The 26,079-nt window shown below is 43.3% G+C and overlaps 3 protein-coding genes across 3 annotated transcripts; all 3 read right to left on the reverse strand.

The window, feature by feature from the left end:
- Positions 1 to 878: 878 nt before the first annotated feature.
- Positions 879 to 3,041, reverse strand: LOC128439675 (E3 ubiquitin-protein ligase TRIM35). The gene is made up of 2 exons (XM_053422059.1): positions 2,902 to 3,041; positions 879 to 2,814 (listed from the first exon to the last, which is right to left on the reverse strand). Exon 2 carries the CDS (start codon positions 2,795 to 2,797, stop codon positions 1,415 to 1,417), a length of 1,383 nt encoding a protein of 460 aa, XP_053278034.1. The 5' UTR covers positions 2,798 to 2,814; positions 2,902 to 3,041; the 3' UTR covers positions 879 to 1,414.
- A 7,992-nt stretch (positions 3,042 to 11,033) lies between these two features.
- Positions 11,034 to 13,184, reverse strand: LOC128439676 (nuclear factor 7, brain-like). Its single transcript, XM_053422060.1, has 2 exons — positions 13,044 to 13,184; positions 11,034 to 12,956 (listed from the first exon to the last, which is right to left on the reverse strand). Exon 2 carries the CDS (start codon positions 12,937 to 12,939, stop codon positions 11,557 to 11,559), a length of 1,383 nt encoding a protein of 460 aa, XP_053278035.1. The 5' UTR covers positions 12,940 to 12,956; positions 13,044 to 13,184; the 3' UTR covers positions 11,034 to 11,556.
- Positions 13,185 to 17,323: 4,139 nt separating this feature from the next.
- LOC128439672 (zinc-binding protein A33-like) lies at positions 17,324 to 19,484 on the reverse strand. Its single transcript, XM_053422056.1, has 2 exons — positions 19,344 to 19,484; positions 17,324 to 19,256 (listed from the first exon to the last, which is right to left on the reverse strand). The coding sequence occupies exon 2, from the start codon at positions 19,237 to 19,239 to the stop codon at positions 17,848 to 17,850; it is 1,392 nt and encodes a 463-aa protein (XP_053278031.1). The 5' UTR covers positions 19,240 to 19,256; positions 19,344 to 19,484; the 3' UTR covers positions 17,324 to 17,847.
- Positions 19,485 to 26,079: the final 6,595 nt, after the last annotated feature.

Below are 26,079 nucleotides of genomic sequence, written 5' to 3' on the forward strand. Positions count from 1 at the left end.
TCCTCTTTGCTCTCAGGTTAGGAGATAACCCACAGAGCGATAATCTGAGTTAAATAGACGTCTGATCCTTTAAACAGCCGAGCGACTGAGGGGAGGAGAGTGTTTACATGGCCTCCAGCTAACGAGCTGCACTACTGGGAAATTAATTAGCCAGCCCAACACTTCCAGTCCTCCCCGTTTCACCTCCTCTTCTCCCGGGGACTCCGAGTCTCTGTTGGTCGCTCTGTGATGACTTGAATCTGATGAATTCAGAAAGGAGGAGGAGGTTCTCCACACTGTTGAAGTTTGAGTTGTTATTGATGGAGATGATGTGAACACTGATAGAGGAGAGTCACAGTTTGTCCCTTTAGTTCTGCAAATAACTGAAGAGCAGCTTTGGACTTTATGAAAAGTTTATGCCAGAAATTTATAAAATATTCATCAGTCTTCAACAAGTCCTGTGTTTCCAGTGGTTGGTGCAGTCGAGCTTCAGCAGAGTCAGTGTGATGGGTGTGTTCACACTTTCAAATCAGTTATTAAGACTAATGATGATAATAAACACTTTTCTTAACAAATCTACAAACTCTGGTGATTCTGAACTTTGTGTTTTAAATCAAGGCTCATCTTCAGTTTTCAGTTTTATTTTCATGTGAAACCAGTCGTCTCTGTGCCCAGTGGGTCCTGGTGGGCTTCAGACCCTGACCCAGGTGGAACCAGCTGACAGGTCCACATGGGTTTCTGCTGCTTGTGTGAGAGTCACATGGTGCAGGCGAGTCCGAGCGTCCAAGAGAATAACATGAAGAATAGATTCATTTTACTGTGTGAATGAAAACACTTTTACAGACACAATCATTTTGGCTTCATATTTACATTTCAAATTAAAAAAGGTCAAAACTCTGTTTCTATTTCGTAGTTTTTATTATTTTGATCACAATATTAAAATCACATCACTCGGCTGCTGTTGAATAAACACTTTTACAGACAGAATCATTTTGGCTTCATCACATCAAACAGACAAATGTTCATATATGTTGGATTATTTCATATGTGAACAGACTTTATGTGATTAAACATGAATCATGTCTCATGTGTGAGTTTTAATAAAGTTTGTTGAATGTGAACAATGATCAGCTGTTATTGATAAATGTGTTTTTATGTGGATCTTCATCAGTTTGCTCGTCTTCATGAATCCACACAAAATCTAAATGATAGAAAACATTTTCCATGAAAGTAAAAAACAAACTAAAGATAAAGAAAAAATAAAGATAAAGAAAATAATCAAATCTTTTTACACACGTGGAAAAGTCGACGGGAGAAATAAACATGAGTGAGAAGTAAAATGAGAAATAAACAAAGCTTTAGAATAACGAGTTTAACTTTTAAATTCAGCAGATTTCTCTTGAAGAAATAAACATGATGAATAAAATCTTTATCTCTAACGGCTCTGATCCAGAGTCACAGAGACTTTCACAGGTAACAGCTTCATGGGACCTCCAGTGTTAAAGTATGGAAACATCTTCTGAGTGAAAGTGTGTTTGAAGGTGTGAATGTGTTTGTTAGTATCAGGATCAGAGAACGACAGTTCTCCTCTGTTCCAGTCCAGTTTCACTCTGATCCTCTGGATATTCTGCACAGAGAGATCAGATGATCCTGATGGTGACCGTGCTGAGTATTTACCTTCTTGGAACACCATTCTCCATGATCCAGACAGTTTCTCTCCCTTCCTCTGGACGGACTCTGCTGACACACCCAGTGCCCAGTCAGTATTGTCTCCAACCAGGACGTCCCAACTGTGAGTCCCTGAGTTAAAAGCCTCAGATCCCAGGACTATGCTGTATTCATCAAACCTCTCTGGATTGTCAGGAAGCTTCTGTTTCTCTCCTCGTCTCAAACTGGTCAGATCTTCAGACAGGACGAGCCATGGATGAGCAGAGTTTGGGTCCAGAACCACAGGACTGTAGGAGACCACGTCCTTCATCTTGTTCCAGATGTTGAAGCTCAGGTTGCCCAGATGTTTGGCCTCGTCTATCAGAGCTCCTGAGGCCAGCTGTGGATCATCCAGCAGGGGGCGCTGCTGGACTCGTTCCACTGCAGCCTTGTAGTTGAGCAGGAACGAGACGTCTTCAGCTCTCAGCTCGTCCTCTGTGGTTCTGATTGTGTCTGAAAGAGACGTTATGTCTCTGCTCAGAGACTCAATCTTCTCCTTCATCATCCGACTCTTCTGCTCCTCTTCCTCCCTCAGTGCAGCCATCCTGGCCTCCTCTTCCTCCTCCAGAAACTGATGAAGCTTTTTAAACTGCTCCTTGATCTGCGTCTCTGTGAGTCCGGCCTGGACCTTAATGTGTTCTGCTGTTTGTTCAAACTTTACTTTAACACGTTCAAAACTCTGTAACTTCTTCTTCAAGGGCTCCAGAGTATCCTGAAGCTGCTTCTTGTGTTGTTGTGCAGCTTCATCGATGGGTCTGAATCTGTGGTCGGTGTGTTTCTCTGAATCTCTGCAGATGATACACACTGGCTGCTGATGGTCCAGACAGAAGAGTCTGAGTTTCTCTGAGTGCAGACTGCAGAGAGCAGGTGAAGAGCTCTGATCTCTCTCCTGTAAGAAGGTCTCACACAGGTTCTTTAACGCCAGGCTAACAGGTGGTTCTGACATTGAAGATCTTCTCTTACAAAGTGGACACTCTTTTACTTCCTTGTCTTTCCACCAGCTCTTCACACAGTCTCTACAGAAGCTGTGGCTACATGACAGAATGACAGGATCTCTGAAGACATCATGGCAGACGGGACAGCAGAGATCCTCTTCTAATCTGGAAGCCATTGAGTCTCCAGGTGAAGCTGAAAACAAACAGTCAGTCAGTCACAGCTCCATGAACTTCACTGAGGTTCACTTCCCCTCTGAGTCGAGGTGTTTGTTAAACTCACGGTCAGTGTGTGGAGCGTCGGCAGGTTGTAGTTTGACTCTTCTCTCCTGTAGCTGGACTCACTCAGGACGTCTGGTCTGGTTTGGTTCAGTTTGGTTTGGAAGGTGAATGTGATCGTCTGGTTTTCAGCCTGCGTCTCTTCAGGGAGGAACAGATGCTTCCTGGTGTCTCTGGTGTGTCAGGACACGATTGTAAAAAGTGATTCAAACCTTGGATTTGATAACTGGTCAAAAGTCATTTGGCAGCAACAAGTTCACACAGACAAGAGACTTGGTTGTGAAATAGCTGCTTGAATATGATCTGATCAGTGTTCAAAGTTCAGAGGTAGTTATGCATGAGTAGAGATAAGTTATGATAAAATATTAACTTTGTCAAGAAGAGGTTTGTGTCAGATCCTAAAGACAAAGGTCAGGTGGTGCAGGGGGGAGGAGTCTGTGACAAAACTGCAGAGCTGACGTCTCATTAAAGAGACAGAAGCAAAGTCATGAGTTTAAAGAAAATAAATTCATCAAACCTATGAACATATTTTCTCTTCTAATGAGACTTGTGATGAATATTCATGTGAAGTGCTGCAGGTGATGGAAGTCACGCTTCAGGGAAACCATGTTTAAAATAACACATGAGATGAGATGATGAGAACCAGGATCTACAAACATGGATCTCAGCAGGTTTGTCTATTGAACACAGACACACACACACACACACACACAGACACACACACACACACACACACACACATACACATACACACAAACACACACACACCTGTGTCACTGACTTGCTCCCATGCTGACAGCTGCACTGTCTCACTTTACTTCTTGAAACTCACATTTAACTGATGATTTACAAACTGTACAAGATGTCAACTCTTCATTAAACCAACAATCTCCAGTAAATTCCAGCCTCGTCTCCTGATATGGTCTCACACTCATGTCTGATCCTCTCAGGGTCAAGTTCTTAGAAACATCAACTCTTCAATGCAACAAATAACCAAGTTTCAGTGGCGATGATGAAGTGGAGCTCAGCCCTCGACTGCACAGAGAGAGAAATGGACGTGAGAGCAGTGAGGGCAGTGAGCAGCTCCACAGTGATGAGGGAATCATGTTGTTTATAACACACGGAAGCTCTTTGCAGAACAGGAGTGAACATGTTGGGTGGAGCCACCTCCTCTCAGTCCCTGTGAGCCAGAGGCTGATTCACAGAGAGGAAACACAAGACACTGATTCAAAGAAAGTGTCATAAACTATCTTTAAAATCAATCTTATTATTAATCACAGGTTTAAAGAGGAAAGCAGTTGATGTGTGTGTTTGATTCTAAGAGATTAACATAACAAAGACAGATAATTACTTATTAACTAAAAGACCATCAGGCTTTTCATCCTTTAGAACACTAAACAACAAGATATGAAAACAGAGATGTGATATTAATGAATATGAGATGACGTGAACGCACTAAACAACATTAATACAGCAGAGACTGGCTCATAGGTTCTATATCTGTATCAGTGAATCAGTGCAGACTGAGAGGAAAACAACCTGCTGCTCCGAGCTATGAGGTGACTTTTAATACACACACACACACACACACACACACACACACACACGCACACACACACACACATGCACACACATACACACACACACACACACACACATACACACACACATGCACACACATACACACACACACACACACACACACACACACACACACACACACATACTTACATACAAACCAGGAGAGATTTTAAGAGAAACAAATACAAATGAGTAAATTAGAATGAAATAACATCTAAAGTGAGCATAGGAATAGTCGGCAGCAGGAAGTGAACAGCGTGGAAACAGTCCAATGAATCAGGTGCTTTGAACAGAAGGAGCTTACACACTGAGGTGATGATGATGAGCGTCGGCAGGTTGTAGTTTGACTCTTCTCTCCTGTAGCTGGACTCACTCAGGACGTCTGGTCTGGTTTGGTTCAGTTTGGTTTGGAAGGTGAATGTGATCGTCTGGTTTTCAGCCTGCGTCTCTTCAGGGAGGAACAGCTGCTTCCTGGTTTCTCTGGTGTGTCAGGAGAGGGAGGAGCTTGAGATGCTGGATGATAAAACCTGTAAAACCTGAAACAAATGTACAAGCAGCTCTGTTGCCAGTGAATACTCTCCACTCCCTTATGGACTGCACTCTAACACTTTAACTCTTAACTGTGCCTGATTCATCTGCCTTTTGCAATATCAACAGTTCACGTGTGATACATAAATTGTACATATTCTCACACTGCACATATCTTTACTGTCTATACATTATTTTAATTACATTCACCTATTTCCATATTCCTATATTCCTCACAACTTTAGTATTACATGTTTCTTATTACCTGCTGATGTCTTTTTGACTCTTGCTGCTGTAAAACTACAAATTTTCACATCTTCAGTCAGCTCATAGAATTTTCATTTTCTGTTATCTGATTTTTCATGTACTAATTCTCAGGGTTGTTTCAGAATTCACCCACTCCCCCCTGCTGCTCTGCATCACCCCTTCCCACAGATCCCATTACCTGCCCCAGCCCCAGACCCAACTGCTTTCCATCAGTCATCAGTCACCCAGTATATATACCGGCCCATTTCCTCTGTTCTTTGCCAGATCGTCTAGTGCAGGGGTCTTCAATGTTGTACAGGCAATGGACCCTCAAACTGATAGAGAGGGAGCAGGGACCCCTTATTGAATACAAAGGTGTGTTTTATATTAAACTGGGCCTAGTTCCATATATAAAAATAGCTATCCTGTTATTGTGCATTCATTACTAAGAACCAGGAATATCTTGCGAATATGATTGCAAACAGATTTGTGGGTGAACTAAATGTTCCAAAATATTATTTTCAATAATATTGCAGTGTGCGTCCTTGTGTCTGCGATCTTAGTCAGCTGGGGACTGAATAGGCTCTCGGCCAATCACGAGGAACCTGACAGAGCCAGTGTGTAACATGCTGCCTCGTGATTGGCACAGCAGCGAGGGGCGGGTCCTCCTGTGTGTACAGGAGAGTTGGAGTGACAGGTCTCGGCTCGTCTCCTGCTGTGAGTGAACCGGTGCCCAGCTGGAGAGAGCTCTTGTGTGTCGCTGATTGACAGATAACGTCTTCTGCCTCCGTTAATCCGTTCACTACAATATGTTGGATTCATGTTAATGTATATTTAAAGACATTTAAATCAAACTGTTTGGAAAAAATATTAAAAACAAATATTAAAATTTGTCAAATCAACCAAAAATGTCGCGACCCTCCTGTGTTTTGTTCCTAGCTTTCCAGCGTTATCCTTGTTTCACTGCTCTGCCTGATCTTCTCTCTGACTTGCCGTCTGGACCCTGGATTCCCTTTTTGCCTGCTCCCTATTGGATTTGTTAGCTTCCTCTGACTGTCTGCCTGGTTTTTGACCTCTGATCATCCAATAAACCAGAACTCTTGCTACTCCCATAACTGCTCAAGTGTCGTGTCAGCCTTCTCTGATGGTCTCCGGAAGGTTTTTGACGATGCTACCCCCGGCCGAGAGGCTGCTCGTGAAATTTTCAACCTGGTCCAGGGGAGTTGGCGAGTGGTGGATTATTCTATTGATTGCTGGACCCTCGCTGCTTACGTCATCAAGGATGAGCTGGCGGCACGGGATCCTCCTTCTGATTTGGACACGCTCATAGCTACGGCTAACCGCACCGACGGACGTCTCCAGGAACAGAGGAGAGAGTGGGCGGTGACAAGTAGTCATCGTGGTCTTCTACCTTCTTCAACTCCAGACGCCTCGTTTACATTGAACATGAGCTGTCCGACAGGGGGGCCACTATGTGTCATCTTGTCCAGTTAAAGACCGGGCTCTTTTCCGAGGTAGCTGGTGAGCCACATCACAAGTTCTGAAATGCCCTCTCGTCCCCTGCTCCACGCCCAGCTCTTCTCTTTCCGTTCAGCTGGGTGTTGATCAGGAACTTTGGATCCAGCCCATTAAGGCCACTGCCCTGGATGGACGCCTCCTCTGCACAGTGACCCACCGCACCATCCCTCTCCGTCTGGTCATGTCAGGTAACCACACAGAGTTCATCACGTTTCAGCTGATTCATGCACCACAACAACCAGTTATTCTAGGGCACCTCTGGTTAAGAAGACATAATCCTCTCATTGACTAGGTTGCCGGTTCCATTTTACAATGGAGTAACCAGTGTCATGCTGTCTGCCTAAAATCTGCTTCATCACTTCCCTCCAGCTCCTCTCCTCTTAATGAGTTTCCAGATCTTTCAGGAGTTCCATCTGAGTACCAGAACTTAAAGGAGGTGTTTAAAAAACCCATTTCAGTGATTGAGTCGTGTGGAGTAACTGAACCGAAACCGTTGGCTGCTTTTCCTCTGAGCTCCCTGCACACACACACACACACACACACACACACACAAATAAACACACACACATAAACACACACACACTTACATACAAACCAGAAGAGATTTATAGAGAAACAAATACAAATGAGTAAATTAGAATGAAATAACATCTAAAGTGAGCAGAGGAATAGTCGGCAGCGGGAAGTGAACTCCGTGGAAACAGTTCCATGAATCAGGTGCTTTGAACAGAAGGAGCTAACACACTGAGGTGATGATGATGATGATGATGATGATGATGATGATGATGATGAGGAAGAAGATGAAGATGGGGCCTCATTGAGTCCAGTGTAAACCCAAGATGGTTCACCCACAATCTGAGATAACATTTTTCCATCTGTTAGAAAACTGCAGAAAGAAGAAGTAAATAAAATCTCCCGGAGACTCTTTCATGTCACAGCAGACTTCATAATTCTCTCTGTGTTGATCTCTGCTGTTCTGCATTATGATTAATTTATTCCCTCTTGTCACATTCTTCTTCCCACACAACTTGTACTCAGGTGTTAAACGCAGCCATTAGTCATGTCAGAGCATCCTGGGTTTTTTCTATTGTTGAAAATGTTCTGTCTTTTAATTTCTAGTTGTCACCGTCTTATTCACCCTCATATGAAATGTTAGATAATTCGTTTCTTTATTTATTTAGTTATAAATTTACCACATCCTGGGTCCAAGCACCAGATTAATCATCTTTCACATCTTTCAACGTATCCAAACCCACTAGAGTCGCTGGTAACACATTTATCATATATGAAAAAGACATTTAGACATATTGTAGATCATTTGGTGAACAGGATGAAAAATTAGTGAAACAAAGCACAAAACTTAAACTCTGTATTTCAGATTGTTGTTGGTCTGCGTCTCAGCTCGAGTTGTGTTGATGTTGAACTCGTCCCCAGAAGAAGTCGACCGACCCTAAAGAATGTGTCTTCTCACAAACTGAACATCGTGTGAATCTGACTTTGGTCCAATTATAAATAAACATTAAACCAGAGTCAGAGTCTGAATTAGGAAAAAATCACCAGGATTCTCTAAAATCTCGAATCAGCTCATGATTTGTTCTCTCAAAACGTATTAACTCCAGATTTCTCTGATCACTAAACCCAGACGGCCTCTTCACCGAGGGTCCGACTCACGCTGCGTTCTGGAGCTTCACTTCCTCTTCATCTGCCTGATTTGAATGTGTTTGACTCGGGGGGGGGGGGGGGGGGGGGTCGGAGGAGAATCATTTTAAAAGGGTGTTTTGGTGTGAGGCCTCAGACGCAGCTCTCCGGTGGAGCAGTGTGACAGTCGGGCTCGGCTCAGAGGGGAAATCTGCCTCCTGAGAGTCGGTTCAATTCTTCAGAACGTGCAGCTCATTTGTTGGGATTTGTGAATTTTTAAAGTTGTATCTCGACTCGGAGTGAAAAGTGTTTAACAGACCTGCTGCAGGCAAATGTGAAGGAACAGTAGAAGTGAGATATGGGTTTAAAATCAATAATATGAACCAGGTTCTGGAGGAGGAGTCGGCAGCAACTGGGTTAGGAGGAGAAAAACTGAATTAATATGTGTGTGTGTGTGTGTGTGTGTGTGTGTGTGTGTGTGTGTGTGTGTGTGTGTGTGTGTGGACATGTAGATTGTGTGCATTGAACTTTTCATATGTGCCGTGTACGTGCTGTGTCTACATGTGTGAAGAAATTACCGCCCCTTCCCTGGTGGCTGAACTTTGAGTGTCTGTGTGTATGTGTGTGCGTGTGTGTGTGTGTGTATGTGAGTGTGTTGAATTATACTTCAACAAGAACAAAACTTCAAGTACTCTCTGAATTGCAGTACTGAAATGTATGCATAGCAGTCAGATTGCATGTGTGTGTGTGTGTGTGTGTGTGTGTGTGTGTAGTATCCTCTTTTCATCCCGTCTGTCAGATGTGTGTGTTTCGTATGTTCTCCTTCGTTCTGTGGATTTATCCTCATGTGGCCTCGTTTGTCTCTTGTGGGTTTTTCCTGCTGTGATCCTGTAAATCACGGATCTACATGAGAAACGTCATCACGATACTTCCTGTTTCATTTTCATATCTATATTTATAAAACACATTTTCTTAATTACACTGCCTATCACTCAGGGCTGAACTTTAATTTTTCTAGGAAAATCGAGATGAATGAAACATTTCAGAAAATGATGCAGTGTGAACTTGTTTCAGTCTCATTTAGGCTCAATGTTATGATACTGAAATCCTACGGAGGCAGTGTAGTGAATAGTTCATTGGTTCACAAAGAAGTTTTCGCCATTTTAAATGTTTATATAATGTGATTTCCATGTCGTGGTCGGTTTTATTAAAATGCCACCGAGCTCCTGTGGAGCCAGTCGGATTTTTTAAGTTCTGATAACAATGTTTTTAACGTTTTAATTAAATCTCTGCTGAGACCTTATACAGAAATCCACTGTCCCTCATATACTGAGTCACTTCCATGTGTGTTTATGATGCTCCTGTTTATTATCATAATTAGTTTCTCACTAAATAACTGGACCCTATTTAACAACAAACAATGTGTTTGTTAAGCAGCCTCACGTTTATGAATCGGTGAACATTTCTCCTCAGATTGTTCTGTGTCATGATTCACTCGCTGGTTTTAACAGAGACAAAACAAACAGCTCTAATTCACTGATGTTACAGCAGCACACGCCTCAGAGGGACAGGCTGCACTCATGTATCCTCTCCTCTGCTTTCCACTCCACAGTCAGTTCCTCTCTTTTATTCTTTATTCTCTTATTCTGTAGTTTCTGAAAAGATCGTCCTTTCTCCCTCTGAACTATCGTCTTCTTCCTCCTCCTCCTCCTCCCCCTCCTCCTCTACCTCCTCCTCCTCCTCCTCCTCCTCTTTGCTCTCAGGTTAGGAGATAACCCACAGAGTGATAATCTGAGCTAAATAGACGTCTGATCCCTTAAACAGCCGAGCGACTGAGGGGAGGAGAGTGTTTACATGGCCTCCAGCTAACCAGCTGCACTACTGGGAAATGAATTAGCCAGCCCAACACTTCCAATCCTCCCTGTTTCACCTCCTCTTCTCCAGGAGACTCTGAGTCTCTGTTGGTCGCTCTGTAATGACTTGAATCTGATGAATTCAGAAAGGAGGAGGAGGTTCTCCACACTGTTGAAGTTTGAGTTGTTATTGATGGAGATGATGTGAACACTGATGGAGGAGAGTCACAGTTTGTCCCTTTAGTTCTGCAAATAACTGAACAGCAGATTTGGACTTTATGAAAAGTTTATGCCAGACATTTATAAAATATTCATCAGTCTTCAACAAGTCCTGTGTCTCCAGTGGTTGGTGCAGTCGAGCTTCAGCAGAGTCAGTGTGATGGGTGTGTTCACACTTTCAAATCAGTTATTAAGACTAATGATGATAATAAACACTTTTCTTAACAAATCTACAAACTCTGGTGATTCTGATCTTTGTGTTTTAAATCAAGACTCATCTTCAGTTTTCAGTTTTCTGTTCATGTGAAACCAGTCGTCTCTGTGCCCAGTGGGTCCTGGTGGGCTTCAGACCCTGACCCAGGTGGAACCAGCTGACAGGTCCACATGGGTTTCTGCTGCTTGTGTGAGAGTCACATGGTGCAGGCGAGTCCGAGCGTCCCAGAGAATAACATGAAGAATAGACTCATTTTACTGTATGAATGAAAACACTTTTACAGACACAATCATTTTGGCTTCATATTTACATTTCAACTTAAAAAAGGTCAAAACTCTGTTTCTGTTTCATAGTTTTTATTATTTTGATCACAATATTAAAATCACATCACTCGGCTGCTGTTGAATAAACACTTTTACAGACAGAATCATTTTGGCTTCATCACATCAAACAGACAAATGTTCATATATGTTGGATTATTTCATATGTGAACAGACTTTATGTGATTAAACATGAATCATGTCTCATGTGTGAGTTTTAATAAAGTTTGTTGAATGTGAACAATGATCAGCTGTTATTGATAAATGTGTTTTTATGTGGATCTTCATCAGTTTGCTCGACTTCATGGATCCACACAAAATCTAAATGATAGAAAACATTTTCCATGAAAGTAAAAAACAAACCAAGATAAAGATCAGAAAATAATCAAATCTTTTTACACACGTGGAAAAGTCGACAGGAGAAATAAAAATGAGTGAGAAGTAAAAGGAGAAATAAACAAAGCTTTAGAATAACAAGTTTAACTTTTAAATTCAGCAGATTTCTCTTGAAGAAATAAACATGATGAATAAAATCTTTATCTCTAACGGCTCTGATCCAGAGTCACAGAGACTTTCACAGGTAACAGCTTCATGGGACCTACAATGTTAAAGTATGGAAACATCTTCTGAGTGAAAGTGTGTTTGAAGGTGTGAATGTGTTTGTTAGTATCAGGATCAGAGAACGACAGTTCTCCTCTGTTCCAGTCCAGTTTCACTCTGATCCTCTGGATCTTCTGCACAGAGAGAACAGATGATCCTGATGGTGACAGTACTGAGTATTCACCTTCATGGAACCATATTCCCCATAATCCAGACAGATCGAATCCCTTCCTCTGGACAGGCTCTGCTCTTACACCAATTAACCAGAGAGTACTGTTTCCAACCAGGACGTCCCAGCTGTGAGTCCCTGAGTTAAAACCCTCAGATCCCAGGACTGAGGCGAGAGTATCAAACCTCTCTGGATTGTCAGGAAGCTTCTGTCTCTCTCCTCGTCTCAAACTGGTCAGATCTTCAGACAGGACGAGTTCTGGATGAGCAGAGTTTGGGTCCAGAACCACAGGACTGTAGGAGACCACGTCCTTCATCTTGTTCCAGATGTTGAAGCTCAGGTTGCCCAGATGTTTGGCCTTGTCTATCAGAGCTCCTGAGGCCAGCTGTGGATCATCCAGCAGGGGGCGCTGCTGGACTCGGTCCACTGCAGCCTTGTAGTTGAGCAGGAACGAGACGTCTTCAGCTCTCAGCTCGTCCTCTGTGGTTCTGATTGTGTCTGAAAGAGACGTTATGTCTCTGCTCAGAGACTCAATCTTCTCCTTCATCATCCGACTCTTCTGCTCCTCTTCCTCCCTCAGTGCAGCCATCCTGGCCTCCTCTTCCTCCTCCAGAAACTGATGAAGCTTTTTAAACTGCTCCTTGATCTGCGTCTCTGTGAGTCCAGCCTGGACCTTAATGTGTTCTGCTGTTTGTTCAAACTTTACTTTAACACGTTCAAAACTCTGTAACTTCTTCTTCAAGGGCTCCAGAGTTTCCTGAAGCTGCTTCTTGTGTTGTGCTGCAGCTTCATCGATGGGTCTGAATCTGTGGTCGGTGTGTTTCTCTGAATCTCTGCAGATGATACACACTGGCTGCTGATGGTCCAGACAGAAGAGTCTGAGTTTCTCTGAGTGCAGACTGCAGAGAGCAGGTGAAGAGCTCTGATCTCTCTCCTGTAAGAAGCTCTCACACAGGTTCTTTAACACCAGGCTAACAGGTGGTTCTGACTTTGAAGATCTTCTCTTACAAAGTGGACACTCTTTTACTTCTTTGTCTTTCCACCAGCTCTTCACACAGTCTCTACAGAAGCTGTGGCTACATGACAGAAGAACAGGATCTCTGAAGACATCATGGCAGACGGGACAGCAGAGATCCTCTTCTAATCTGGAAGCCATTGAGTCTCCAGGTGAAGCTGAAAACAGACAGTCAGTCAGTCACAGCTCCATGAACTTCACTGAGGTTCACTTCCCCTCTGAGTCGAGGTGTTTGTTAAACTCACGGTCAGTGTGTGGAGCGTCGGCAGGTTGTAGTTTGACTCTTCTCTCCTGTAGCTGGACTCACTCAGGACGTCTGGTCTGGTTTGGTTCAGTTTGGTTTGGAAGGTGAATGTGATCGTCTGGTTTTCAGCCTGCGTCTCTTCAGGGAGGAACAGATGCTTCCTGGTTTCTCTGGTGTGTCAGGAGAGGGAGGAGCTTGAGATGCTGGATGATACAACCTGTAAAACCTGAAACAAATGTACAAGCAGCTCTGCTGCCAGTGAAAACTCTCCACTCCCTTATGGACTGCACTCTAACACTTTAACCCTTAACTGTGCCTGATTCATCTGCCTGTCCAATACAATCACTACACATATTCTCACACTGCACATATCTTTACTGTCTATACAAAAGTAAAGATAAGTTATGTTAAACACATCAGCCTCCAGGTGAGCTTCCCTCGGACCGGCACACGTTTATAGATTTTGTGATAAAATGTTTTCCAATGCTGCAATGATGTGGTTAGTTTTAATCTCAATGTGCGTACACACACACACACACACACACACACACACACACACACACACACACACACACACACACACGTACACACGTACACACACACACACACACACACACACACACACACACACACGCACACACACACACACACACACATACTTACATAAAAACCAGGAGAGATTTTAAGAGAAACAAATACAAATGAGTAAATTAGAATGAAATAACATCTAAAGTGAGCAGAGGAATAGTCGGCAGCAGGAAGTGAACACCGTGGAAACAGTCCAATGATCAGGTGCTTTGAACAGAAGGAGCTTACACACTGAGGTGATGATGATGATGATGATGAAGGAGCCTGAAGATTTGACGTCTGATGAAGGCGTCTGATTGGATGCTGAAAATGTGTGCCAGAGAAAGAACTGATGTGATGTGTATATTCCTCTGAGTGTGTGTGACCCAGAGGAAACTCTTCACTGTGTCCTCTCGTCACAGCCTCTACGGTTCATGAATGTGGTTTGAAATCAGACACATGTCTTCAGACTGCAGCTTCACATTCCTCCACAGGACCTGGGAGACCTGGATGTTCTTCATGATTTCCCTCTCAGCTCCCTGTTGGACGAAGCTGTGAAGTCTTCATATGATTTGTTTGGCTTAAATTGTCTCGATGCTCCTGAGACACTAAGGTTATTTTTTCCTCATATGAGCTTTCTACCCTCTAGCGTCCTCATACATAACACAACGTTCTAATGTGTATGTTCTTTAACGTGGAGTTTTGTCATATTTGTTCACAAGGCCTTTCTGTGTGGACTTTAATTCATGAATGTGGGATCAGATGAATGTTTGGCCTGGTGAGATAACGACGCTGCAGCCGACCTCTGACCTGAAGACACTTGGATAAGAAGGAGTCTCTCCACCTCGGGTGTAAAGACGACCCTCACATGAGATGATGAGAACCAGGATCTACAAACATGGATCTCAGCAGGTTTGTTGAAAGTCACACTTTGTGGATTGAAGCTGTTCCAACACATCAGCCTCCAGGTGAGCTTCCCTCGGACCCTCACACGTTCAAACTGCTGTTTAATCACTGTCATGATGTTTTTCACAGATTCTACTTGATGAGAAATGTAAAAGGATGTTGTTCAATAGTAGTAGTAGATTTGACGTTGGCTAATTATTAATAATCATGAGAAATGATTATTAAAATAGAAATTATTTATTAAAAATAATTAAAAATTATAAAGCTAGTAATTAAGAATAGTAAAATAATTAATTAGAAATTATACAGTTATCAATTAATAATGGTTAAATAATTGATGAAAACAATAAAATTATCAATTAAGAATGAAACAATCTGTAATTAATGCTTATCGTTGCGGGGCACCACCCTGGTTACAGGGACCAACTAGTCAAACTATAGTTATCAGTCTCAAGTGATAAAAGTTAAATTAATAATCTCAATATTTAATATTAATGATTATATAATAAACAATGAAGGGTTTTAAGTTCGAGCACAGGCTATAGTAATCCAGCTGTATTCACATACACATGTACAAATAATCACAGAAATACAAATACTTTAATTACAAAAGTGTTTATTCAAAAGGGGAAATAAAGTTAATCTTATTTCAATGATTCTTCATTTAACAAACTCCAATATTTCAAAGAAGGCAACAGCAGCAGCAGCACTTATCACAATGGTCACACATGTAATACTGAGTATCTACTGGTGTGTGTGTGTGGTCGTGTGTGTCTGCCTGTCTGTGTCTCTATGTGTGTGTGTGGGTGTGTGTGTCTAAAGAGAAAGGGGAGTGGCTATGGCGTAATGACGAGATCACGGGGTGATGTAGTCTGGCCAGGATCAAGATGTTACGTTCACGTACTTTCAAGATGGAGGTTTATGAATGAAGCCACGTTGCGAAAAGCAAAATGGCTGCCGGTCACTGACCTTAACAAAGGGGATCTTTAGACAAAGAGATTTCTTATCTCCTGGTTCTGGCGCCGAATGGCGTCGAGATGTATTAAGGCTCTTTAAATCTAGAATTTTCTATGCCACATGAAATATGTAAGTGTAGGTCGGGACGTGTGTAAAAACAGGTTTAGGAGAAAAGAGAGAGAGAAAGAGAGAGAGACATCAAAAACATCGTCTGAGACCAGCTACAGTGACTTCACCACTCAGTACACAAATTAGAGTTGTGCACCGATCTTTTAACAGGTTAGGTCTCTGCAAACTTAGTCGGACGATAACAGTGCTGCCGGAGGCTCTCTGTCACGGCGCGAGGCACTTTAAAACATTCGCCAATGTAAACAAGGAACCGGAAGTGACGCATTGTTTCCTCGTGTTACACGGCTAAAAACAGATCAGCGATCTACAAACAAACACACTCAAATAAACATGACACGCTAAGTATTTAAACTAGTCTCTGCCCAGACAATAAAGCCTCTTACTGTGACCTTCGCGGTGTTGCTTGCGCGTGGCGCGCGGATTTTCCAGAAGTCCAGTGAATCTCGTTGATAACCTCAGGATGCCTGCACAGACGGCGAATTTTCCTGGAAACAGATGAGTGAAGTCCTGGCCTCTTAAGCGAGCTCCGGTGGGTCTCGTGTTTACAACGGAGGTTAGCGCTGGGCCGAATAGAGCGAACTTCTCTTGCTCTTGGAACGGAATTCGGCCTCGTCTCTTCTGCGACAGAATGATGCTTTGTCCTGCAGGGATTAACATCTGTGGCGCAGCTGTGGGGATCGTGAAAAGAAAAGTCTGTGATGCTCGGCCGGCGAGCGAGTTCCTGTGCGCAGCCTCTTCAAGTTAAAATAACAAAAAGTCCTATCAAAATAAAACGTCGACTGAATAAAGAAATAAAAGAAGATGGAAATAAAACAAACGTATGTAATTGCCCCCTTTAGCAACTGGAACATCTGGGAGGCCCCGAAGGGGTCTGTTGACGTCTTCAGAGCAGGGTAAAATGGCGATTGCCTCCTTTAGCAATCAAACCATCTAGCTAGACCGGGAACGGTCTATTGACGTCTTCAGAGAGCAGGAAATGGCAGCGATTTTTGGGGTGCAAGGGCTTTTAAATTACCTGAGAGGTCCTCCTCCTTGAGGAGTTGGTCATAGGATGATGCTGGCTTTAAGCCAATTGAGTGTCAGAGCTGGACCTGAGTGGGCGGGGCTTGGAACTCAGCGGGGGTTCCAAGGCATTCCCAGAACATTTTCCACCACCAGGGGGAGATTCTTGAGCCTTCTTGAGAATGTTTTCCCGCCGAAAGTTTAACAACCCTTTGTTCCTCTCGGCTCCAGTGTCTGGTGGCTCCCCACCCCCCCCCCCCCCCCTTTGGGCTCTTCAGACCCAGCAGGGGTTCAGTGTTCCTGCGGGGGCCTTGAAACCTGCTGGGGTTTCTCGAAACTGCCAGGAAAAAGTACTCACAGGTGGATAAGAATGTTCCACAAGGCCTTGATTTACACAGGCCTTTGTTTAGATTTTCTTTGGATAACCTCTGACCTGTGTCTTGTTGTCATCCGCTGGGCTCTGGCCCAACAAGGAACATGTGATGATCTGTGAAACCAGTCGTCTCTGTGCACAGTGGGTCCTGGTGGGCTTCAGACCCTGACCCAGGTGGAACCAGCTGACAGGTCTACATGGGTTTCTGCTGCTTGTGTGAGAGTCACATGGTGCAGGCGAGTCCGAGCGTCCCAGAGAATAACATGAAGAATAGATTCATTTTACTGTGTGAATGAAAACACTTTTACAGACACAATCATTTCAACTTAAAAAAGGTCAAAACTCTGTTTCTGTTTCATAGTTTTTATTATTTTGATCACAATATTAAAATCACATCACTCGGCTGCTGTTGAATAAACACTTTTACAGACAGAATCATTTTGGCTTCATCACATCAAACAGACAAATGTTCATATATGTTGGATTATTTCATATGTGAACAGACTTTATGTGATTAAACATGAATCATGTCTCATGTGTGAGTTTTAATAAAGTTTGTTGAATGTGAACAATGATCAGCTGTTATTGATAAATGTGTTTTTATGTGGATCTTCATCAGTTTGCTCGACTTCATGGATCCACACAAAATCTAAATGATAGAAAACATTTTCCATCAAAGTAAAAAACAAACCAAAGATAAAGATCAGAAAATAATTAAATCTTTTTACACATGTGGAAAAGTCGACAGGAGAAATAAAAATGAGTGAGAAGTAAAAAGAGAAATAAACAAAGCTTTAGAATAACGAGATTAACTTTTAAATTCAGCAGATTTCTCTTGAAGAAATAAACATGATGAATAAAATCTTTATCTCTAACGGCTCTGATCCAGAGTCACAGAGACTTTCACAGGTAACAGCTTCAATGGATGATAATCATCTACAGTGTAAAAGTATGGAAACATCTTCTGAGTGAAAGTGTGTCTGAAGGTGTGAATGTGTTTGTTAGTATCAGGATCAGAGAACGACAGTTCTCCTCTGTTCCAGTCCAGTTTCACTCTGATCCTCTGGATCTTCTGCACAGAGAGAACAGATAATCCTGATGGTGACCGTGCTTTGTATTTACCTTCAAAGAAGAATATTTCCCATGATTCAGACAGATCTTTTCCCTTCCTCTGGACAGGCTCTGCTGACACACCAAGTTCCCAGTGTGTACTGTCTCCAGCCAGGACGTCCCAGCTGTGAGTCCCTGAGTTAAAACCCTCAGATCCCAGGACTGAGGCGTATTCATCAAACCTCTCTGGATTGTCAGGAAGCGTCTGTTTCTCTCCTCGTCTCAAACTGGTCAGATCTTCAGACAGGACGAGTTCTGGATTAGCAGAGTTTGGGTCCAGAACCACAGGACTGAAGGAGACCACGTCCTTCATCTTGTTCCAGATGTTGAAGCTCAGGTTGCCCAGATGTTTGGCCTTGTCTATCAGAGCTCCTGAGGCCAGCTGTGGATCACCCAGCAGGGGGCGCTGCTGGACTCGTTCCACTGCAGCCTTGTAGTTGAGCAGGAACGAGACGTCTTCAGCTCTCAGCTCGTCCTCTGTGGTTCTGATTGTGTCTGAAAGAGACGTGATGTCTCTGCTCAGAGACTCAATCTTCTCCTTCATCATCCGACTCTTCTGCTCCTCTTCCTCCCTCAGTGCAGCCATCCTGGCCTCCTCTTCCTCCTCCAGAAACTGATGAAGGTTTTTAAACTGCTCCTTGATCTGCGTCTCTGTGAGTCCGGCCTGGACCTTAATGTGTTCTGCTGTTTGTTCAAACTCTACTTTAACACGTTCAAAACTCTGTAACTTCTCCTTCAAGGGCTCCAGAGTTTCCTGAAGCTGCTTCTTGTGTTGTTGTGCAGCTTCATCGATGGGTCTGAATCTGTGGTCGGTGTGTTTCTCTGAATCTCTGCAGACGAGACACACTGGCTGCTGATGGTCCAGACAGAAGAGTCTGAGTTTCTCTGAGTGCAGACTGCAGAGAGCAGGTGAAGAGCTCTGATCTCTCTCCTGTAAGAAGGTCTCACAAAGGTTCTTCAACACCAGGCTAACAGGTGGTAAATCCTTTGAATGTCTTCTCTTACAAAGTGGACACTCTTTTACTTCTTTGTCTTTCCACCAGTTCTTCACACAGTCTCTACAGAAGCTGTGGCTACATGACAGAAGAACAGGATCTCTGAAGACATCATGGCAGACGGGACAGCAGAGATCCTCTTCTAATCTGGAAGCCATTGAGTCTCCAGGTGAAGCTGAAAACAGACAGTCAGTCAGTCACAGCTCCATGAACTTCACTGAGGTTCACTTCCCCTCTGAGTCGAGGTGTTTGTTAAACTCACGGTCAGTGTGTGGAGCGTCGGCAGGTTGTAGTTTGACTCTTCTCTCCTGTAGCTGGACTCACTCAGGACGTTTGGTCTGGTTTGGTTCAGTTTGGTTTGGAAGGTGAATGTGATCGTCTGGTTTTCAGCCTGCGTCTCTTCAGGGAGGAACAGATGCTTCCTGGTTTCTCAGGTGTGTCAGGAGAGGGTGGAGCTGGAGATGCTGGATGATAAAACCTGTAAAATCTGAAACAAATGTACAAGCAGCTCTGCTGCCAGTGAAAACTCTCCACTCCCTTATGGACTGAACTCTAACACTTTAACTCTTAAGTGCCTGATTCATCTGCCTGTGCAATATCAACAGTTCATGTGTGATACATTCACTGTTCATATTCTCACACTGCACATATTTTTACTGTCTATACATTATTTTAATTACATTCACATATTTCCATATTCCTATATTCCTCACAACTTTAGTATTACATGTTTCTTATTACCTGCTGATGTCTTTTTGACTCTTGCTGCTGTTATACTACAAATTGTCACATCTTCAGTCAGCTCATAGAATTTTCATTTTCTGTTATCTGATTTTTCATGTACTAATTCTCAGGTCGTTTCAGAATTCAGCCACTCCCCCCTGCTCTGCATCACCCCTTCCCACAGATCCCATTACCTGCCCCAGCCCCAGACCCACCTGCTTTCCATCAGTCATCAGTCACCCAGTATATATACTGGCCCTTTTCCTCTGTTCTTTGCCAGATCGTCTAGTGCAGGGGTCTTCAATGTTGTACAGACCAAGGACCCTCAAACTGATAGAGAGGGAGCAGGGACCCCTTATTGAATACAAAAGTGTTTTATATTAAACTGGGACTAGTTCCATATATAAAAATAGCTATCCTGTTATTGTGCATTCATTACTAAGAACCAGGAATATCTTACAAAGTGATTGCAAACAGATTCATGGGTGAACTAAATGTCATTGTTTTTGAATTTGTTCTACAAAGAAGTCTTTGTTTTTAACCTCTGACTGTCTGCCTGGTTTTTGACCTCTGATCATCCAATAAACCAGAACTCTTGCTACTCCCATAACTGCTCAAGTGTCGTGTCAGCCTTCTCTGATGGTCTCCGGAAGGTTTTTGACGATGCTACCCCCGGCCGAGGGGCTGCTCCTGAAATTTTCAACCTAGTCCAGGGGAGTCGGCGAGTGGTGGATTATTGTATTGATTGCTGGACCTTCGCTGCTTACTTCATCAAGGATGAGCTGGCGGCACGGGATCCTCCTTCTGATTTGGACACGCTCATAGCTACGGCTAACCGCACCGACGGACGTCTCCAGGAACAGAGGCGAGAGTGGGCGGTGACAAGTAGTCATCGTGGTCTTCTACCTTCTTCAACTCCGGACGCCTCGTTTACATTGAACATGAGCTGTCCGACAGGGGGGCCACTATGTGTCATCTTGTCCAGTAAAAGACCGGGCTCTTTTTAGAGGGTGCTGGTGAGCCACATCACAAGTTCTGAAATGCCCTCTCGTCCCCTGCTCCACGCCCAGCTCTTCTCTTTCCGTTCAGCTGGGTGTTGATCAGGAACTTTGGATCCAGCCCATTAAGGCCACTGCCCTGGATGGACGCCTCCTCTGCACAGTAACCCAGCGCACCATCCCTCTCCGTCTGGGATTGTCAGGTAAACACAGAGTTTATCACGTTTCAGCTGATTCATGCACCACAACAACCAGTTATTCTAGGGCAGCTATGGTTAAGAAGACATAATCCTCACATTGACTGGGTTACCGGTTCCATTTTACAATGGAGTAACCAGTGTCATGCTGTCTGCCCAAAATCTACTTCATCACTTCCCTCCAGCCCCTCTCCTCCTAATGAGTTTCCAGATCTTTCAGGAGTTCCATCTGGTTACCAGAACTTAAAGGAGATGTTTAACAAGGCTTGGGCCACTTCGCTTCCCCCACACCGCCATTATGACGCGGCCATCGATCTCCTCCATGGTATCTTACCACCAGGGGGCGACTCTTCTCCCTGTCCACTCCTGAGACCAAGGCCATGTATGAGCATAAATGACTCGCTGGCTGCCGGCATTATCCGTCCTTCTTCATCTTCTGCTGGAGCTTGGTTCTTTTTTGTGGATAAAAGGAGAAGACCCTCCGACCCTGCATTGATTACCGATGTCTGAACAACATCACCATTAAAAACAGGAACCCCCTCCCACTAACCTCTTGTGCATTCGAACTGTTGCAAGGGGCTACAGTATTCACCAAGCTTTACCTCAAAAACGCCTATCACCTTGTTCGGATCAGGGAGGGGGATGAATGGAAGACTGCATTCAACACCCCTAGTGGTCATTATGAGTATCTGGTTATGCCTTTTGGACTTACTAATGCTCCTGCTGTCTTCCAGGCAATGGTGAATGATGTTCTCCAGACTAAGTCTGAACCGGAGCATGTTCAGCAAGTTCTCAGTGTTCTCCAGAGGCTCCTGGAGAATCAGCTTTTCATGAAAGCGGAGAAATGTGAATTTCATGCCATGGAGGTAACATTTTTGGGGTTTATCATCAGGGCTGGTCGTATCCTGATGGACCCCACCAAGGTCAAAGCAGTGGCTGATTTTCCTAACCCCATCACTCAGAACAGGCTTTAGCAGTTCTTGGGGTTTGCCAATTTCTACCGTCGTTTCATCCACATCACAGCTCTGTGACGGCTCCTCTAACGGCTCTCACCTCCAAGAAACTCACCTTCCAGTGGTCCTCTGCTGCAGAAAGAGCATTCACTGAGTTGAAGTCACGGTTCTCGTCTCCTCCCATCCTTGTCTTTCCAGACCCAGAGCACCAGTTTATGGTGGAGGTGGACGAATGGGACTCCGGGGTGGGAGCAGTCCTCTCCCAGTCAGCTGAGGATCAGATGATGCATCCGTGTGCTTTTTTTCTCCTGCAAATTGTCACCAGCCATACATCATTATGATATTGGGAATCGAGAGTTGTTGGCTCTCAAGATGGCCCTGGAGGAGTGGAGGCACTGGTTAAAGGGGGTGGAGCAGTCGTGTATGGTTTGGACTTTCTGTTTTGAATCGATGCTCTCGTCCTGTTCACTCACTTAAATCTCTGTTTCCCACCAACACCAGTGTTACATCTGTAGATCATTGTTATTTGTGAATAATCATCTATTTTCACCTCGTACACTATTAAGTTACTGTTTTGTTATTTTACATCTTCACATTTAACTTCAGTAAAGAAAAGCTCCACAGTCTCTGGGCTACATTGAGGATGATGAGTAAGAATACGACAGTATTATGTTGATTCTAATGTACTGTGTGTGTACGTGTGTTGTTATACATGTATTTGTATGTTTGTGGTTGAAGTGTCTTTGATTCTGAGAGATTAACATAACAAAAACAGATAATTACTTAGTAACTAAAAGACCATCAGGCTTTTCATCCTTTAGAACATTACACAACAAGATATGAAAACAGAGACGTGAGCACGCTGACGTCATTACGGTAAGCGTGCTGCGTCATTTCCTGTTTTCTTGCCACTGATGGTGGTCGCTCTGCGAATTAGCTCCGCTGCTAAAACACAACTGTTTCTCTGTAGCACTACGGCTAAAATCACCGGTCTGTAGTTAAACACTCGCACATACCAACCCTTACTCTATCGTGCTTAGTGATTCTGTGTTCTGTCTGAGCTCACCCTCGCAGCTCTATAGCAGCGATGTATTCTCTCTCTCCCTGTTGCTCCACTGCTCTCTCTTGCTCCGAGTGTCTTATGTTTACTTACTCCTCTGCCTCCCTTAACAGTAGTGGTACATGTAATAAATGTAGTGTGTTGATAGCGATGGAGGCTCGGCTTAGCAACTTAGAAGCTCGGCTCAGCAGCTTAGAAACTCCGTTAGCTGTAGTTAGCCGGCTCCCGCTAGCCGCGGAGCCACCTAGCTTATCACATGGCTTAGCCTTAACTAGCAGTCCCCAGACTAGTCCCGCGCAGCCGGGAGCCCAGGGCAGCTGGGTGACAACCCGGAGGGGGCATAGTGCTAGACTTAAAAAGCCCACGATTAAAGAGCCACCAGCTCACGTTTCAAATAGATTCTCTCCACTCAGCGAGGCACCCGCTGATAAACAAACTCTGATTATTGGCGACTCGGTTCTGAGAAACGTCAGGTTAGCGACACCAGCGACCATAGTTAATTGTATCCCAGGGGCCAGAGCCGGCGACATCGAATCTAAACTTAAGTTAATGGCTAAAACTAAAAAAGGTAAATACAATAAAACCGCAATTCATGTCGGCAGCAACGACTCCCGGCTTCGCATGTCGGAGATCACTAAAGTGAATGTTGAGTCGTTGTGTGCTTTTGCTAAAACGATGTCGGACAAAGTAGTTTTCTCTGGCCCGCTCCCTAATACAACAGGTGATGACATGTTTAGCCGCATGTTATCTTTTAACCGCTGGCTGTCGAGGTGGTGTCCTGTAAACGGTGTGGGCTTTGTGGATAATTGGCTAACTTTTTTTAGAAAACCTGGTCTTGTTAGGAGAGACGGCGTTCATCCCACTTGGGATGGAGCAGCTCTCTTATCTAGGAATATTACTCAGTCTATTACATGACAACCCATAGTTGGGACCAGGAAGCAGAGCTGCAGTGCTAAACACTTCTCTGCGCTCCCTCTGGATCAATCACAAAACCCCATAGAGATTGTGTCTGTTCACCGTCCGATTAAATTATTGAAATTAAACAATAACAGAGCGAGAACTCCACACAAAAATTTAATACAAATTAAAACAACCTCTGAAACAATACAGGAAACCCAGACTTTTAAATGTGACCTTTTAAACATTAGATCACTGGAAAAAAAGGCTCTTTTAGTTAATGAAATAGTCTCCGATTGCAACATAGATTTATTGTCCCTCACTGAGACGTGGCTGCATCCTGATGAATATGTCAGTCTAAATGAATCTACTCCCCCCAGTCATATCAATTCACAGGTTCCTAGAGAAATTGGGCGAGGAGGTGGAGTTGCTGCTATTTTTAACTCCAGTCTATCAATTATTCCTAAACCTAAACTCAGCTACAAATCATTTGAATGTCTGGTTCTTAGTCTTCCACGCCAATCCAGGAAACACCAACAGCCAATCATATTTGCCGTAGTTTACCGTGCTCCCAGGGCTTATAGTGAATTTTTAAAGGAATTCCCTGAGTTTTTATCAAACTTAGTCCTAAAGACCGATAAAATTATTATTGTTGGTGACTTTAATATTCATGTTGATAATAATAAAGATTGCCTTAGCGTAGCATTTATTTCAATACTAGACTCTATTGGTTTCAGTCAGTGTGTGCACAAACCTACTCATTGTGGTAACCACACACTTGACCTTGTATTATCGTACGGTGTCGGAATTGAAAATTTAACAGTACTTCCGCGCAATCCAGTTCTATCAGACCATAATTTAATAACCTTTGATTTTTCAATAACTGAATATATGCCACTAATAAAAAATTCATTTTCTAGATGTCTACCTGATAGTGCTGTAGCTAAATTTAAGGAAATAATCCCAATTACATTTAAACCCGTATTAGCAGTAGATATAAACAACAAATTCTTTAAAACCCTGAGCTCCATTGAGATCGACCACCTCGTCGATAGCTCTGCAGACTCATTACGATTAACATTAGACTCAATAGCGCCTCTAAAAAAGAAAAATGTCAAACATAGTAAATTAGCTCCGTGGTATAATTCCCAGACAAATGAGTTAAAACAATTATCAAGAAAACTAGAAAGGAAGTGGCGCTCCAGCAACAATGTTGAAAATCTAATAGACTGGAAGAATAGTGTTAAAGAATATAAAAAGGCTCTCCACAAAGCAAGAGCCGCCTACTATTCAAAACTAATAGAAGAGAATAAAAACAACCCCAGGTTTCTCTTCAGCACTGTAGCCAGGCTGACAGAGAGTCACACCTCCACCGAACCCAGTATTCCTCCATCCCTAAATAGCAATATCTTTATGACCTTTTTTAATGATAAAATTCAAACTATTAGAAATAAAATCAACCATCTCCTGCCCTCAATTGGCACTAATACCCTCCCAACAACAGAGATCTCAGAAACGGCTGAGAATCCTACACATTACTTAGACAGCTTCTATCTGATCGCCCGTGATCAGTTTACCAAATTAATCTCAGGTTCTAAACCAACAACCTGTATCTTAGATCCCATTCCTACCAAATTACTTAAAGAAATTCTGCCCCTAATTGATAGTTCGTTACTTAACATTATCAATCTGTCATTATCATCAGGTTATGTACCACAGTCTTTTAAAATAGCTGTCATCAAACCCCTACTCAAAAAACCCACCCTAGACCCAGAGGTTTTAGCCAATTACAGACCAATATCTAATCGCCCCTTCATTTCTAAAATCTTAGAAAAAGTTGTTGCCAATCAGCTGTGTGAGTTTCTCCGGGAAAATAATATATATGAAGACTTTCAATCGGGGTTTAGAGCCAATCACAGTACAGAGACAGCCTTGGCAAAAGTCACTAATGACCTTTTAATAGCCTCAGATCAGGGACTTGTGTCTGTCCTCGTTAGATCTCAGTGCAGCATTCGACACAATTGACCATCAAATTTTATTACAAAGACTCAAACAGTTAATTAACATTAATGGAACCGCCCTTAACTGGTTTAAATCGTATTTTTCTGATCGCTCCCAATTTGTGCAAATTAATGATGAGTCATCTGTGCGCACCAAAGTTAACCATGGT

Source organism: Pleuronectes platessa, chromosome 5 (genome assembly GCF_947347685.1).
Source record: "Pleuronectes platessa chromosome 5, fPlePla1.1, whole genome shotgun sequence".
Classification (NCBI taxonomy): domain Eukaryota; kingdom Metazoa; phylum Chordata; class Actinopteri; order Pleuronectiformes; family Pleuronectidae; genus Pleuronectes; species Pleuronectes platessa.

Coding starts and splice junctions, on each gene's coding strand:
- LOC128439672 (XM_053422056.1), bottom strand. CDS start 19,239: ATGGCTTCCAGATTAGAAGAGGATCTCTGCTGTCCCGTCTGCCATGAT.
- LOC128439676 (XM_053422060.1), bottom strand. CDS start 12,939: ATGGCTTCCAGATTAGAAGAGGATCTCTGCTGTCCCGTCTGCCATGAT.
- LOC128439675 (XM_053422059.1), bottom strand. CDS start 2,797: ATGGCTTCCAGATTAGAAGAGGATCTCTGCTGTCCCGTCTGCCATGAT.